Source organism: Torulaspora globosa, chromosome 1 (assembly GCF_014133895.1).
Source record: "Torulaspora globosa chromosome 1, complete sequence".
In the NCBI taxonomy this organism is placed as follows: domain Eukaryota; kingdom Fungi; phylum Ascomycota; class Saccharomycetes; order Saccharomycetales; family Saccharomycetaceae; genus Torulaspora; species Torulaspora globosa.
In genome coordinates this window covers 116,742-133,564 of record NC_050727.1, presented here as the reverse complement: position 1 = coordinate 133,564, position 16,823 = coordinate 116,742, and the positions used below count along the sequence as shown (strand labels likewise).

At 46.2% G+C, this 16,823-nt stretch overlaps 8 protein-coding genes across 8 annotated transcripts; 3 read left to right on the top strand and 5 right to left on the bottom strand.

Moving 5' to 3' along the window:
• Positions 1-20: 20 nt before the first annotated feature.
• On the bottom strand, positions 21-2,015 carry GPI16 (GPI-anchor transamidase subunit GPI16; the record flags this gene model as incomplete). Its single annotated transcript, XM_037281032.1, has 1 exon — positions 21-2,015. The coding sequence occupies one exon, from the start codon at positions 2,013-2,015 to the stop codon at positions 21-23; it is 1,995 nt and encodes a 664-aa protein (XP_037136927.1).
• Positions 2,016-2,126: 111 nt separating this feature from the next.
• HSH155 (U2 snRNP complex subunit HSH155) lies at positions 2,127-5,096 on the top strand (the record flags this gene model as incomplete). Its single annotated transcript, XM_037281031.1, has 1 exon — positions 2,127-5,096. The coding sequence occupies one exon, from the start codon at positions 2,127-2,129 to the stop codon at positions 5,094-5,096; it is 2,970 nt and encodes a 989-aa protein (XP_037136926.1).
• A 13-nt stretch (positions 5,097-5,109) lies between these two features.
• APL6 (AP-3 complex subunit beta) lies at positions 5,110-7,479 on the bottom strand (the record flags this gene model as incomplete). Its single annotated transcript, XM_037281030.1, has 1 exon — positions 5,110-7,479. One exon carries the CDS (start codon positions 7,477-7,479, stop codon positions 5,110-5,112), a length of 2,370 nt encoding a protein of 789 aa, XP_037136925.1.
• A 148-nt stretch (positions 7,480-7,627) lies between these two features.
• Positions 7,628-8,845, top strand: ABZ2 (aminodeoxychorismate lyase ABZ2; the record flags this gene model as incomplete). Its single annotated transcript, XM_037281029.1, has 1 exon — positions 7,628-8,845. One exon carries the CDS (start codon positions 7,628-7,630, stop codon positions 8,843-8,845), a length of 1,218 nt encoding a protein of 405 aa, XP_037136924.1.
• A 21-nt stretch (positions 8,846-8,866) lies between these two features.
• On the bottom strand, positions 8,867-9,658 carry BUD32 (serine/threonine protein kinase BUD32; the record flags this gene model as incomplete). Its single annotated transcript, XM_037281028.1, has 1 exon — positions 8,867-9,658. One exon carries the CDS (start codon positions 9,656-9,658, stop codon positions 8,867-8,869), a length of 792 nt encoding a protein of 263 aa, XP_037136923.1.
• Positions 9,659-9,942: 284 nt separating this feature from the next.
• Positions 9,943-12,192, bottom strand: MES1 (methionine--tRNA ligase MES1; the record flags this gene model as incomplete). Its single annotated transcript, XM_037281027.1, has 1 exon — positions 9,943-12,192. The coding sequence occupies one exon, from the start codon at positions 12,190-12,192 to the stop codon at positions 9,943-9,945; it is 2,250 nt and encodes a 749-aa protein (XP_037136922.1).
• A 295-nt stretch (positions 12,193-12,487) lies between these two features.
• Positions 12,488-13,960, bottom strand: HAS1 (ATP-dependent RNA helicase HAS1; the record flags this gene model as incomplete). The annotated part of the gene is made up of 1 exon (XM_037281026.1): positions 12,488-13,960. One exon carries the CDS (start codon positions 13,958-13,960, stop codon positions 12,488-12,490), a length of 1,473 nt encoding a protein of 490 aa, XP_037136921.1.
• A 309-nt stretch (positions 13,961-14,269) lies between these two features.
• On the top strand, positions 14,270-16,429 carry HG536_0A00620 (uncharacterized protein; the record flags this gene model as incomplete). Its single annotated transcript, XM_037281025.1, has 1 exon — positions 14,270-16,429. The coding sequence occupies one exon, from the start codon at positions 14,270-14,272 to the stop codon at positions 16,427-16,429; it is 2,160 nt and encodes a 719-aa protein (XP_037136920.1).
• Positions 16,430-16,823: the final 394 nt, after the last annotated feature.

Genomic DNA, 16,823 nt, shown 5'->3' with positions numbered 1-16,823 from the left:
CTTACAGTAAGCCGACATCGTCAGCTGGTGGGTCTTTTGAGCTTTGCCAATAATATTGCTCTGAGATTCCTGACTTTGTGTTTCAATCCCGAAGTAGCCTCGATCTTATCCGCCACTTCAACAGGTACTAATCTCTTGACTAGCAAATTGAATAGTGTACCAAAAATGAGCCCAATGACGGTCGATGTAAGAATGATGACATTGTAGGGCATGCTGAAATCCGGCGTCGAGAGGAGTAATAGGAGCGGAGCTGTCCTCATTTGGTACCGACTGGGTTCTATCACAGTGATCACAGCCGCTTCAATCTCGAAGCCATGGTTGGCGTCTGGCGGATATTCAGCATACTGCAGCAGCGACTTGTCGAACTGATACGAAATAGCAAACGAGGTGTTTGCAGGCACCGTTATAGTGTATTCCAGATGCGTTGGTCGCGCACGATCGACCGCTGGCAGATAATAAGTTGAATTCATGACATTTTCTAACGTCAAATTCTCATGAAAATTAGCTCCTGGCTCTAGCTTCAAAGTGGAAAGGTAGACTCTCATAAACCATGGCAATGACTCGAAGTATATGGCCCGCACGGCATGTGAGCTAGGATTCTTGAAGACGGTACGCAATCCTCCACGATCTTGGCCATAACCAGTCAGGGACCTACTGATATAAAGTGGAGGTTCTCCAGATTTCACCACGTTCAGAGAATTTGCAGACTCTATGTAAACATTCTGCTTGACCAAATCCTTGAGATCAAAACAGTTGTCGTCGGTTGAATAGAAGACGCCATCAACTTCTATGTAGGCGTTCCAGTCGTTTGCGATATCGACGCAGACGCGGGACGGTCTACTGGATATCAGGTTGGAGCCCATTATGGGTTTACCGAATATTTTGGACAGGTTGAAAGAAACTTCAGTCTCGTCTGAAAGAGGGAAGCATTGGAAAGCATCGAAAGGTTTTGAAGTATCACAGCGAAGACTGTCACTAGCGGCTGGTCTTGGAATTGGCCTTTCATATCGAGCTAAAACGTCTAGGACATTGATAACCACATCAACATGGGCCTCTAAAGCGTATCTGCAGTGGTCGCTTGCATCATCGCACTCCGTCGTGACATCAATTGAAAGACTATGCCACGATGAGTCGAACACTTTATGTCCGTCTAACAAACTAGAGAGCCCTGATTTACCCTTTGTCGGGAACAACTTGACAAACGGGGTCAAATTCTCCGTACACACTGGCTCGTTAGCTAAGGCAGCCCGTACCAGATGCAGCCGTTTTGTGCTGTTGAATAAAGGTAATGAACCATCTGGTTGGAAAGACTTGACAGGGAAAGTGGTCTTTGAGCGGTCTATGAAATTGATCGAGGCACAAAACAACCCGCTTAACGAATTAGCCAACGTTTTCCATTGACGGTAGGCTTCATCCTTCGTGTCTGCTTCTATAGCTGCCCACAGCTCGACTCCCGAACCGCCGGATCTAAAACCATCGTGAGGCAGACGGCCCCAGGATTCAGCATCCCAGAATCCCCTCGTAAACCTCAGATGAAGCTGTCTTGTGCTTGTAAGATCCATAATGGGTTTGAAGGCCTTGGGAAAAACCGTGTAATGTCCATACTCGTCGTAGTCCAACGCAGACTTTCCCGGGCTAAAGTCTTCAGACTGCATGTTAAAGGTGAAAGAGCTCAACAGATAATTGTTTGCCAAGGGCGTAATGACGAGATCTTCTTCGTATGGGTACGATACTCTACCTTCCACAACAATCGAAGTAGGCTTCATTTCCTCCGTCTGAGCAACTCTGTCTTCTCTAGGCAGAACATCGTCGACTAAAGAGCTTTCTGTCGCCGAGCTGTATGGCCCACTCACGACGCAGCTCTCCTCATACGTTCCAGCCGACCTGCCTTTATCCTTTGGGAGCTCGATATCTTGATCAATCTCTAACGTCGCTGAGCTTTCCACCACCTCTGCCTCGCAAACCACCCAGGAAAGAAGGCAAGACAGAACCACTAGAATGTTCCTGCCCTTCATGAAGTATCAGCCAGTATGGAACCCTTCTACCAGATCTTCTGTCGCAGCGACGCTCGGGTCAAGTAGCTAGCAGTAACGAGCCTTTTTACATAGTGAAATTATACAGTGATTATGACATATACTCTTGAAATACCACAGAGACCGCAAAGTAAAGGCTGGAAATCAAGCAGTGAGACTACGTTGGCATTAATGAGTGTTGGAAACGATGGCAGCAGGCAGCTGGGAGGCCAATATTCCATTTCTCGAGAGTTGCAGCAAAGCTTTAGACTTGAAGCGTCGACAGCGGAGCCGGAGGACGTATTGGTCCGCAAGATGAACTCCAAGAACGTCTCCTGGAGGGAGGATGAGTACCATAGACAGCGATTTGACAGAAAACTGGATTCTGAGGTACAGAAGGGCGGGAAGAGGCCGCTAGAAGTGCAACAAACGGATACTGGCGATCAACAATTGATTAAGAAAGCTAGATGGGATGTGGAAGCATATCAGATGCCAGACCAATCAAGGCAAGCTGAAGTTGAACTGAGAGATAAGCTTCTAACGGCAGATAGCGCAGGGATAAGTGGCCTGCGATTCTTGAAGCCATCGGACCATCGATACTTTGGTGAGGCTTTGCAAGTTCAGCCGTTGAATGAGCTTAGTAGCGACCAGCAGAAGGAGCGACTGGTGGTTTCACTTTTGCTCAAGATAAAAAATGGCACCGCCAGCGTGAGGAAGCAGGCGATGAGGAGCTTGCAGGACAAGTGCAATTATTTTGGGCCTAAAGTTATATTCGACAGGCTGCTACCGGTCCTTCTTGACAGCGAATTGGAAGACCAGGAAAGGAATCTCATGATCAAAGTGGTCGGAAGGGTTCTGTATGCCCTGGGAGGCAATGTTGGTCCCTATACCCAAAGAATACTCCTCGTTGTGTCGCCACTTTTGATTGACGAAGATCCCATCGCTCGAGAAACCGGAAGAGAAGTGATTGGGACATTAGCGCACTCAGCTGGTCTAGCTAACATTCTTACTGCAATGCGCCCGGATGTAGATAACGAAGATGAATATGTGCGAAACATTACATCCCGAGCAATGGCGGTAGTGGCAAAAGCGTTGTCTGTTGCTAGTCTGATCCCATTTCTGGATGCACTGTGCCACTCGAAGAAATCATGGAGAGCACGCCACACAGGAATTAAGATCATTCAGCAAACCGCCATCCTGCTAAGACGAGGCGTACTCCCGCACTTACAAGGACTTATCGAATGCATCAAGGATGGTCTCACAGACGAGTACACACCAATTCGCAATCTAACTGCCAACACAGTAGCAACTCTGGCCCAAGTGTCTTATCCATACGGTATTGAGTCCTTCAACGTCATTTTGGAGCCACTTTGGAGAGGAATTAGGACGCAGAGGGGCAAAGTTCTGGCCTGTTTCCTCAGGGCGTTAGGGTCTCTCATACCGCTGATGGATACTGAGTATGCGGCTTACTACACACGGGAAGCGATGAGAGTGGTTAAAAGGGAATTCAGTTCTCCCGATGACGAAATGAAGAAAGCTGTGCTTACAGTTCTGCAACAGTGCTGCAAAACTGAGGGCATTACTCCCAAATATCTACGACAGCAAGTGATGCCGGACTTTTTCAAATGTTTCTGGGTAAGACGGACTGCTTTAGATCGCCAGTTAAATAAACTGGTTACGCATACAACGACGGTAATGTCTGAGAAGGTTGGAACCTCTTGCATAATCGAAAATCTCCTTAAACCTTTGAGAGACGAAGCTGAACCGTTCAGAACCATGGCAGTGCATGCTGCTAGTAAAGTTGTGACTTTACTTGGAACAGTCGATCTGGATGAGCGATTGGAAACTAGGCTCATAGATGCTCTATTAATCGCTTTTCAGGAGCAAACTAACAACGATAGCGGAATATTCAAGGGATTTGCAGCTGTGGCGGCGTCATTTGATAGACGGATGAAACCCTATCTGTCACCCATCATAAGCACCATATTAAGCCATTTGAAACACAAGTCCCCGCTAGTACGGCAGCATGCTGCTGATTTATGCGCACTACTTGCTCCTGTGATTAAAAACTGTGATGAGCTGGATACCCTCAACAAACTGTCGATCATCCTGTATGAATCATTAGGTGAGGTTTATCCCGAGGTTTTAGGTTCAATCTTAAGTGCAATGTCTAACGTGATTTTGTGCTCTGACCTCTCAAAGCTTCAACCGCCTGTCAATCAAATAGTTCCAACTTTGACGCCCATCCTGAGAAACAAAGATAGGAAGGTGCAATTTAGCATAGTAGAGCTCATAGGTCGCATTGCTAATTCTGCCGCTGAATTCGTCGCGCCCAAAGAATGGATGCGTATTTGCTTTGAACTGCTAGAACTGCTTAAGAGTCCCAACAAGGCAACTAGAAAAATCGCCAATGAAACGTTCGGGTTCATAGCTCAGGCGATAGGACCACAAGACGTTTTAGTTGCTCTGCTCAACAACTTGAAAGTTCAAGAGCGTCAACTTCGCGTCTGCTCTGCTATCGCAATAGGCATTGTAGCGAAATCATGCGGACCTTACACCACCCTACCGGCTCTAATGAATGAATATAAGACTCCGGAAACCAACGTTCAGAATGGTGTGTTAAAAGCCATGGCATTCATGTTCGAGTATATCGGCGAGATGGCACAAGACTATATCTATCTTATCGCACCTCTGATAGAAGATGCTCTAACCGATCGAGATCTCGTTCATAGGCAAACAGCAGCAAATGTAATAAAGCACATAGCTTTGAATTGCGCTGGGTCTGGCTGCGAAGACGCTTTCATTCACTTTCTCAACCTACTGATTCCAAATATTTTTGAAACATCTCCCCACGTCATTTCACGCATATTAGAAGGCCTCGAGGCGCTCAGCCATGCGGTTGGGCCTGGGATTATTATGAATTACGTATGGGCAGGAATATTTCACCCAGCTAAGAATGTTCGCACAGCATTTTGGAAACTTCATAATAACGTCTACATTCAGCATCAAGATTCTTTGGTTCCCTATTACCCATCACTAGGAGAGGCGTATATTGATATACCTGAGATGGATTTGGTTTTATAGAAAATTGCTTTACTTAGTCATTGTTATGTACTGGTACTGATGAAGAAGAGGAGCTTGATTGATCAGTGCTATCCTCCTCACTATCGTCCGCACTATCGGTCTCGCCACTCTCATCACTCGAGCTTTCTTCCTGTATAACGATCTTCTTCTTTGTAGTTCGAGTCGAAGGAATATCTGAAAAGAATTCATCTAGCGTTTGTAAACGATATTTTTTACCTTGATGAGAGGCCAATGATGTATGTGAGATACTGGCAGAAGAGTCTTGCGTGAGATTGGTGCCAGATGACTTTGAGGCACTTATGAAGCTGCCCGATAGGGAACTTGTATACCGCGAGTAATCTTTCAGTGTTGCAGGATTTCTGAGATCATCAGCAGCATTGGGTTCTTCATCATTCCAAGGAATCATTTTATAGTACGCCGTCACACACTTGTCCAATCCGGAACCACCGAAATGCTGTATACTGTGGTCCCCCAGCTCCACGTCGTCGCTTATCAACGTCATCTTGGGAGAAGGCTTTGGGGCTTGGAACAAAAGTGCAGCTATCTCGTACTTGCCTGTGTCGTAAAGGGAGGAAATAGCTCGTGCTCTATCTCTAATGTCGAACTCTTCGTCAAAGCCCGCCAAATGCACCACGTACTGGCATATTTGCGCAACCCTTGATTGACTGAAGTTATAAGTCTCTTCTGGTTGCTCTGCTTTGAACCTCTCAATCTCATATGATAAAAGTTTGGCAGATAGAAGAAGTATCTGACACCTAGTCTCCGGCCCTTCATATGCAAAAGTACCGACTAACTTCCTCAAAATATCAGGACAAATTTTGTACTCAAAAGCAGCAATTTCACCAACGATTGAAACTATACTCGCTCTTGCGTTATCTGAGAGTGCTTTTCTGGCATCAAGAACTTTGACAAGTTTCATTATGCTGGATATGTGCCGCTTTGGATTCCTCTGGACTAAAATTCTGATCACATCAACATAAGAGCCTAAAACTGCTGCAGGAAGTTTTTCAATCTCCATATTAGATATCAAGCCTTTTATTATAAAGGCTTCCCAGCCGGGCGAGAGCATAGCACACACGGCCAAAGAATTTGTAGCTGCAATTACCAATGCTGGCGATTTAGAGTTCGAAATGATGTATTTCAGTTCTTTCACTATAACTTTCACATTGGATTCATTGGTGAGAATGGAAAGTATCCTTACCTTCAAGGAGCCTACCATAGCGTCATCCGAGGGCAAAACGAAGAATTTCTTGACATATGGGAGGAACAACGTAGGGTCTATCATGGAAAGCAGGCAGCATGATTGGAGAAGAGTGATTTGTACGCCGAGGTTCGATGAAGACGAAACCGCTCTGACCAAGGCTTGTGGGAGACGCGACTTCTTGAATTGCATGGGAGTAGCCAACTGAAGAAAAGCATTTGAGCTCGCCAGCAAGACAGTGGCATTAGAGGAGAATACCAGTCTCTCTAATGATTTCAGAAAGAGGCCGAGGTCTGGATGAATCTCAGCGTCGTACACTGGGAACGAAATCTCGTTATACTTATTAGGCAATGGAATCGATTCACCAGCCTCAGATGAAGTATCAACAACCTTGGGACGAGGCAGGAAAGTCTTGCAGTAACGTATGAGTAAAGTGATAAGGACTGCCTGAGAGAAAGGATCCATCCTGTGCAGTACACTGCAGAAGTAGCGGAAGTGACTATGTAGCAAATCCAATCTTTCGGGGAAGCATTCGTGGAGCACAACAACTGCTGAAGAAAGTACTAACGGGTCAGCATCTGAAAGAAGCTGCTCTAGGAGCTGCAAAAGCTCGTCCGCAAATTCATCGCTTCTTGCAATAAACAATTTGAGGATAGCGAAGGATACTTCGCTTCTCACACTTGCAGAGGAATCAGAAACAGCTTTTTTCAACGAGTGTACTACAATCGGGTGCAATGAAGGAACTTTTATATCTGCAAGGGCCTTAATCGACAGCGCCCTGATTTCCGGATCCCCATCTGTAAGGGTCTTCTGCAGCGAATTAATTGACAACAGTGCCAGGTTAGAGTCACCCTCAGCGAATCTCTGCAGATAAATACAGACAAGTGTCTTTATCTTGGCGTCGCCAAACGTAATATTCTTCACTACATCACTGAAGTACGTCTCCACGTCAATTGAGCCGTCGCCAGAGGCCATAATCGCTATAATCCTCCGTAAGCCATCTTTCACCTCTCTCGAGTTCCGTGAGTTGAGCAACTCTCGAAGCTGCTCTGGTGCAATGCCTTCCGAGTAATGCGTGTACGAAGACTCGCCAAGCTTGGACGAAGCAACAGCTGCTGCCTCCCGAGTAATTACCTTAGCTGATTCTAAAGCGGATGCAATGCGACTGATCGAATCCACCATTGCCAGTGGCCGCTAGGTGTCTCTCTCTATGTGTTTGTTCAGCTCTAAGTTCTTTAATAAGGTCAAGTACTTAACACTACATACAAGATTCTTTATGATAAACACCAAACCATGAGAACAGGCTAGCAAGCTGCTGAAATCGGTAAGAATGGGCGTAAAGAGGAAGAAGAGCACAAGACAGTTGACCGCTACACAGCAGAAAGTTTACGACATACTGCAGAGGGAGATAATCGAACGCTACTTTGAACCAGCCGTTAGCGATGAGCAGTTTGAGCTGCTGTCGACCTTACGGTATGATCCATCCTTTACAAACGTGTTTGGTGGGCTTAGGAGTGGTGCTGAGGGCTTTCAGCTGAGCGAGATTGACTCTAGGCTGCGGTTGCTGGATTACGACCAATATGACATGTTTTTGAATGGTCAGGAATCGACCGATGGCAGCAATGAGGGGCTGCACAATCTTTTCGACAGCATTGTAGAGCCTACATCATCAGCGGAAGATTATAATGATTCTCTTATGTCTCTTTTAGATGGAAGCGAGGTCACTGTGGGATCTTCACCGCCAAATATCAGCCCGAATGCTGCTGATCTGTATCCGGTCTTCTACAACAGGTTTTTGCTGCTAGGTGAGCATTACAAGAGGTTGAACTTCACTCTGCAGTTTTTTAAATGGGGAACCCACGTCCCGCTACAATTGCTCCTTGACAAGCTGATAGAGGCCCTGCCGGAGCATAGCGAAGTGTCGGATACAGAACAGAAGATGTCACTGTTGTTGAACGAGAGTGCATGTTACAAGATGAGGGTTTTGGTGTCGAAAAGCGGACGTATGAGAGTGGAAGCGCATCCTTTGACCAGAAGTACGGATGTTGGAACTTTTCCAAATCCTTCCTCGTATTTCATTAATACAATCCTCAGTGCCTTTTTGCCAGAATCCTCGACGGTTTGGAACGTTTTCATTGACACCGAAACACTCACCGTGTCTCCATTCACTACTTTCAAGACCACTTACCGAGACCACTACAACGCAGCTAGAAAGAGGCTCGCGGAGATGGCTTCCCGCTATGGCCAAAGTACTCAAAACGAGATTCTTGTCTTTAATGATGCGTACCAGTTGATGGAAGGCTCAATTACCAATGTCGCAGTGATCAGACACAAGGATGACGATCCCAGTCAAATTAGGTTTGTTACGCCCCCACTCTCATCCGGCTGCTTGTGTGGAACCATGCGATACTACCTGTTGAAGAAGAGACTGCTGGACGAATACCCAATCGATGTAAGGGATCTACGAGAAGGCGATAAAGTAATATTATTCAACGGTGTCATGGGGTGTGTCAAGGGCGTTATTAGACAGAGCTACAAACAGAACTAGCTAACGAACACATATAATATATTATCCGATCATGCTTCTCTTTCTGCCACGAAGCCTCACTTCGTTGAACCTGCTCAGAACTTCTTTCAGCTTTGCTTGACCTATCTTTCCATGTCCCTTGTAGATGTCAGAGAATCCCTTTAATAACCAGGCATTGTACTGGTCTGCATAAGATGAATGTGTACTAAGGATGGCCCTTTCAAGCACATACAAATCGACTCCTTTATCCTCTACAGAGTCCGATATGGACCCGAGCCCAAAATCTATCAGATAAGGCTGCCAGCTACCTTCTACGTTCTCTAGAACGATGTTCGAGCTCGTCAAGTCGCCATGACAGTAGCCATTCCAATGTAATAAGCCTATTTGTTGGCCAACACGAATCAAAGTCCTCTTCACCACATCGTCATGAGGATTACGATCTTTCGCCGAGTACATCCAGAGGAAGTTCTTAAGATTACTGAAGCCGTATCCTTCTGGTAACTCTTCTCCCAGAAACTCCTCCCAGATGAAACCATTGTATGCATCACAGGCTATTATCTTTGGGACGTTCAATCCCTCCAGCAGATAAAGCTTCGCCAGCAGACGTGACTCCCCCAAGGTCCTACGTTTTGTCAGAGCTTGGTCGATGGAGGGGTGCCTATATCTCTTAGGAGGTCTGTACTTGACGATGTACTTTTTATCTTCATGACCACTTGGTAAGTATGGATGAACTCTAGTTGAAAAGACCACAGCTTCTGCACCTTGAGCGATCGTTTTGAGCTCGATTCTGGGACCTAACACAGCCGACGCCTTGTCGACGATCTCTTTGGACATTTCGAGCTTCCGTCTGTTACTTACACTCTCTCTTTCTATAGTGGCTTCACCTCATCTATCGATTCAAGTTTATATGCTGTACTGCAAAATCTCGAAAATCGCATAGGTCCTGAAGACGGTGTGTTACTCTACTGGTTTAGATTCTTTGAAGTGCAGAATGCATCAATTGAAGAAGATACCATCGATCTCAGTTGCGCAACGTTAATTATCGAACATTGCAGTCAAAATCATATAATCTACTGTAAAAAATATCTATCTCATGTGTATCGGAGACACTGTAATCGTTATGCTTGCTTTCCGCCGTATTTCTCCCTCCATTGTTGAATTTGCTTCTCGTCAATACGCTGGAAGAGATACTCTGCCTTATTAATGTTGTGTCCATTCAAAATTGCCAGATGGAATTCGTTGTCGATCTTGAGGGCTGGTGCATTCAGCATACGGAAGATCGTTTCTGCAGTCTCTGGAATGAAAGGCAGTATGACGGATGCAACGGCATATATGATATTGAGACCCACGCCGACGACGGCATCTGCCTTGTCGGGTTGCTCGGAGAACAAAGTATTGTCCAGCTTATTCTCTTGCAAAAATTGGTTACCGCGAGCGCTCAGTGACATGGCGATCTCTAGACCACGTCTTTCATGGGCTTGTTCCATCTCATTGATGTAGTTGCTCAAAATCTCATTAATGTCTTGCTTCACAGTCTCGAAGCTAGGAAGGTTCTTGATGTAATAATTTGGCACCACACCGTTGTATTTGGCGTTGACGAATTTAATCAATCTGTTCACAAAATTGCCCAGATTGGCCAGCAACTCACTGTTGTTTCTAGCGACAAAATCATCCCACGAGAAATGAGAGTCACTGGATTCTGGCCTTACAGAAGCCAGATAATATCTCCATACGCTAGCGGAAACACCAGAATCCTGTGCGTTGTTGCCAAACACACCGACACCTCTACTCTTAGAAAATTTACCGCCCTCATATTGAAGATATTCAGTGGTATTTAGATGGTGAAGCATGGTCCAAACATCGCCTGTGCCGAGCTGCGAGCCCGGGAAGATGACTGTGTGGAAAGGAACATTGTCTTTACCCATGAACTGGTACAACTTGACATTTTCTGGATTCTTCCACCATTTTTCCCAGCCCTTAGTATAGTTGGCTGTTATCGAAACGTAGCCGATTGTGGCGTCGAACCAAACATACAAAACCTTGTCGTTGTACTTCTCAAGAGGAACTGGCGTACCCCAAACAAGATCTCTTGTAATGCAACGCGGCTTCAGACCATCTTTCAACCAGGAATTGGTGATGGTTTTTGAGTTCTTAGACCAGTTACCTTCGTTTGACGACCGGTCGACCCATTCCTTAATCCTACCTTCCAATTTGTCCAGAGACAAGAAGATGTGATCTGAAAATCTAACCTCTGGAGTAGCGTTATCCAGTTTACAACGTGGATTGATGAGTTCAAACGGATCCAATAAGGCACCACATTTGTCGCACTGGTCACCTCTAGCATCGTCGTAGTGACACTTTGGACACTCACCCTCAACGTACCTATCGGCCAAAAACGACTTGTGGACTGGACAGTAAAGCTGCTTCATGGTCTGCTCCTCTAGGTAGTCATTGTTATTCAGTTTTGTGAAGATGTCTTGAGCAATTTCGGTTTGCTGCTGAGTAGTAGTTCTTCCAAAATAATCAAAGCCAATCTGGAACCATTTGTACACATTGCTATGGATCTCGTGGTATTTGTCGCACAGTTCGCGAGGTGTAACACCTTCCTCCAACGCCTTTGTTTCAGTCGCAGTACCGTATTCGTCTGTGCCACAGATGAACACGGTGTTGTAGTTTCTTGCCTTACAGTAACGTGCAAAAATGTCTGCAGATAACACACTACCAACAATATTTCCCAAGTGAGGCACGTTGTTCACATATGGAAGAGCCGAGGTGATCAAGATGTTCCTTTCGTTTTCCTTTGGTAAGATCTCTTTCCCTAGTTCCTTGACTTTCAACCCATCGACGATGTTGATCGCACCTGTCCTCTCTGCGGCAATATTACGGGGAGCGAGTCTCTCAGCACTCTTAATGGCATTAGCTATTTGTCGCGGTAGTGTTGGAAACTTCTCAGTGACCAAAGACTGGCTCAAAGCGTAGCTGTTGGCAAAAGTTATCAATTTCGTGGCAGAAACCGGCTCGCTCAAAGAAGTTAGGTAATTGCCAAGTGCCTTGGACACACATTCTTCGACGTGCTGCTTTGGGATCTCTTTTTTCTCGAGCAAAGCCTCCAATGATGACAAAGCATAGTGATATTCTTCACTTTCCTGCCCTTCAAAATCGTCCATAGCATATCTTAAGATAGCGTCAGCGGTGAAAAGACGGAAACTGTCTCCTTGGATCAGCTGAGGCCCTTGAGTCAGCTCATTGATGTCGATTTTTAAATCCTTGCTAGCGTATTCCAAAGCCAGCGCAATCTTCAGGTTGTTGCATAGAGAAAGAGCACGAGGATTCCCTTTAGATTTATCGAAAGAAATTTGCAATGCCATAACCGCAGCAATATCGACTCTAGGAATCTTCTGAATCTAGCTTGCTTATTCTGTCGCTCGATGACTTATCAGAACTTCATAGTAAAAGCGAATAAGCTACGAAAATTTTTCCGTCATCGAGATATAAGAGAACGACAGTAAATAGTTTTAAAACAGAGGTGCTTCAATCCATATGCCTACGATATCGAATGAGTAGTTATTGCTTGCTAGATAGAAAGCACATAATTCAGGGATTTTTTTGAAACCATACGGTCATAATAATTTACAGTTTTATACTCTTTATCTTAATCATTCGTCAGTTCTTATGTATCCTGCGCTTCTTAGCTGGCGGCGTCTTGCCACTGGCTCCTATTGTGATGTTGACCTTTGGGGGTACGGGGAAACCGTAGGACTTGGCAACCTTTGCCAAGTCCAACTTGTCAATTTGATATACCGTCTTCAACGAGTGTGACGCATAAGCTTGTAGATACGATCTGTAACCGTCCTTGGCTGTTTGGTGTAGGTAGTAGTTGGATTTGATCAGCTTTTCAAGCTGCGATTGAACGTTTGCGATTTTGTTCGTGGGGAATTCATACTCGTTGAGTGGAACCTTGGCAGCCTTCAAATATCTCAAAAATCCGAGTTCGTTGGGGGTTAGGAACATCAAAGATTTACCTTTGCCTTTGGTTCCTCTGGCCGTTCTACCGACTCTGTGGATGTAATCCCTTGGGTCATCAGGCGGGTCGAACTGAATAATCCAATCGACAGCTGGGATGTCGAGGCCTCTTGCGGCGACGTCGGTACAGATCAGAATCCCCCTCTCTGCGTTACAGAATTCAAAGAACGTGTTAGTTCTCTTCTGTTGCTTCTGCTTGCCGTGCAGATCCAAGACCGGTAGATCGATGTAATTGAGTAGTTCAGCGTAGTATTTCACCGAATTGCACGACGACAGGAAGACAATCGTCTTCTTTTTCTGATTCCTCTTCAGGAACGAAAATAACAGCAGAAACCTCTTATCACTCTCACAAACCACATACCCTTGTTCCAGACCATCCGCGGTAGAATGGTCCTTTTCCGAGACCACGTTGATGAATAGCGGGCCGGGTCTCAGAGAGATCCTGGCGAGATCCTCCACCTTAGTAGTCTGCGTAGCGGAGAACAGCATGGACTGCCTGTCCTCATTGGGTAGTATCTTGATAATCTGCCTCATTTCGTCTTCGAAACCGATTTCTAAGATACGATCCGCCTCATCGATGACCAACGCCTTCAGATTCTTGAACACAAAGCCCTTTGTGTTTTGCAAATGATCCAACAAACGGCCGGGTGTGGCAATCAGTAAATTCACACCCTTGACCAATTTGTCGGCCTCCTGCCTACGATTTGCACCGCCGATAACGATTCCGTACGTCTGCGAATGGAACTCCATCAGCTCGCGCGCCACTCCGAAGATCTGCAACGCCAGTTCTCTCGTTGGAGTGATCACGATCACACCAGTACCGTTTCTAGGCTTAAATTTCAGCGAATGTAACCTCTCAATCGCGGGAATCAAGAACGCCAGCGTCTTTCCAGACCCGGTTTTCGCAGCCCCAAGCACATCGCGTCCCGCCAGCAAAGGTGGAATCGTCCTTCCCTGCACCGGTGTCATCTTAGTGAACCCCATCTTTTCGACAGCCTTCAATGTGGCTCCCGAGAGATTCAATCCCGCGAACTCTTCAACAGTTCCATCTTGAGTCTCCGAACCGGCTTCTACCTCGCTTTCAGCAGCCGTACGCTTCTTGCTTTCGCTCATACTGCCGAATAAAACCTAAAGAACACCTCTAAAGTATCTAACAGCTCTAATTCCGCCTCTTCCACCTACCCATATGACACCATTTCTTCGCTATCTCTTCATCTCATCGCAGCTCATCGCATAATTTGAAAAATTTTCTGGTTTTTCCGGCGGCCGGGTAACTATAAACACAAAACCGATAGCGCCTTCTTCACGTATCGAGATTTAAGCCTCTCAGGGACTGTAAGATACATGGGAGAGGGCGAGTGATAGTCTGGCAAGTAGCCCAAGATAGTCGTGAGTTCGTGAGACCAGTAGAGAACGTTTGAAATGTCTGATGCTGCAAAACTGGGGGACAATTGGTTCGATGAGTGGAAAACAGAGTCGCTTTACCGCGGGGCAGTGGAAAATTGTAACGATTGCATCGATGGTTCACCGATTGCTGGGAGTGGAATCATCGTTGGGCCAATCCTGAGACTGAGAAATGTGGATTACGAGTCCTTTGCGTACAAGGGGTCGATTCTAGTTGTGACTCGAAGCGCGGGCCAGGGGGCAGCCCCACGGATCACGTACCAGACAGGTTACTCGTATGCCTCGGACTGCGGGTCTAAAGACCCGCAGATTTCTGAGGGAGAGTTCAAGTCAGAGTTGTTCCACGAAGAAGAAAGCGGCGGTTCCGTGTTCCATTTCTTTAGGTACGACGTTGAAATTCCGCTCGCAGATGCGGAGCAGATGGTGAAGTACAAGTTAGATGGAGAGTGGAGACCGCACTTTCGATTCTTCATTCCGTCAAAGACCGCGAATTTCAACATGATCTCGTACTCCTGTAACGGGTTCTCGTTGAGCGTCGATACGACACACTTCGAAGGGTCTCTCTGGTTCGATATCCTGAACAAGCACGCGAAAATCCATTACAATGTCATGCTCGGTGGAGGGGACCAGATCTACTCCGACAGCATCAAGATTTACTGCGAGAAAGTCAAGCAATGGACGCAAACGACCAACCCTGTCAAGAAATTCTCGACTGTGGTTGACGATGAATTTCGGAGACAGCTGAACGAGTTTTACCTCACCGAGTACCTTGAATGGTACGGATATGGCCATTGGAAGGGTTCTACACCAAAGTCGAAGTGCACCCAAAAGTGTTTTCCCATAGCGATGGCCTCGATTCCCTCGATCAACATTTGGGACGACCATGACATCATCGATGGGTTCGGTTCGTACTCACACACATTCATGAAGACAGATGCGTTTAGCTCTATCGGTAAAGCCGCTTATAAGTACTACATGCTGTTTCAACACCACGTGAGCGTAACCGAGCGCAAGGCGTACTTGGAAGATCCCATGTGGATTATTGGTCCCAATTCAAGTCCATACATCAGGGAACCCAGTCATTCGATTTTCACCAGAGTGGGTCCTAACATTGGACTGTTGGGACTGGACTGCAGAACGGAAAGGAAGCTCAAAGAGATCGTTAGCGAGGCCACGTACGATGTTGTTTTCGAAAAGTTGGTTGCGGAGGCAAATAATGCCAAAATGGACCATCTTTTCGTGATGTTAGGGGTTCCAATCGCGTACCCAAGGTTAGTTCTCTTAGAATGGCTGTTTTCCTCTAGTTTGCTGGCTCCCGTTCGTGCTCTAGCCAAAAGGGGAATCCTTGGAAGTGGGTTGATCAACGAGTTCAATGGAGATATCGAGTTGCTTGATGATCTGAATGATCACTGGTGTGCCAGACACCACAAAAAGGAAAGGAACGGCTTAGTGGCACGGTTGCAAGACTATGGTGCCAAATATGGTATCCGGATCACTATACTTTCTGGTGACGTGCATTTAGCGTCAATTGGTAGGTTCATGACCAAGAGACACAGACGACATATCTTCTCTAATTCCGAACAAGCCGAAAGAGAGAGTGCCAAGGTGGCAAACGAGCCGGAAAATGACATGAGATTGATGTTCAATGTCATCTCCAGTGCAGTGGTTAACACCCCACCACCAAACGGTATGGTTTCTTTATTGCAATCAAAGGCCGAGATTCACCATTTCGATTATGAAACTGACGAAGATGCGGTCCCTATCTTCAACGTCGAGGTCTCCGGATCGGGCCACCGTAAGGAAAAATGCTTTCTAAACAAAAGAAACTGGTCCGATATCATACCAGTTGAAAACGCCATGAAGAACGAATATTTATCCAAACTCCTCAAGGCCAAAGTAGGCGACCTCATCCTTCCCGGCGTAGTCTCGGACAGTGCTGGTCTAAACAAGATAAACGGCCACGATGAACACACCAAAGAGATAATCAAAAACGGCCCAGACAAGGGGTTCTTCACCTATCCCATCACAGAAAAGGGTGTTATCGTTTCTCTCAACATGGAGACCGACATGAAGAACCCCGACTCGAAGACCACCAAATATTGTTTACCAATACCGGAACTGCGCATGACGTGCGACTCACTCTCCCACTCCGGCCTCAAACACTGGAACTTCCATTAATAAGAAAGCGCGACATTCGCCATGCATGCATTAATCTCTTCGACCACTTCTACGGCTCAAGAAGTACTAAAGTTTTATTACGTGCTCTTTTCACCAAATGTCGCCGTCGCGCCCCGCCGCCACGGCAAGTAATTTTCCGCTGGGGGCTCAAAAGTGGGGTCATTCCTGAGAAATTTCCGTACAGTTGGCGGAGAAAAACGGAGAAATCGACGGAAAAACCTAGGTTCTGATTACCACTGTTCGGAAAATGTTTCTCCGTCGCGCAGGACGAAGAAACCAGGCAAAGAGCAACAGCAAGTCTCACGGACGAAAAAAGCGCACATGTCGGGCTAGGGAAATCTCGTTGTTGTCTATCTGAACTCCTGATGCCCCAGCATTCTTTGTTTTTGTCCAT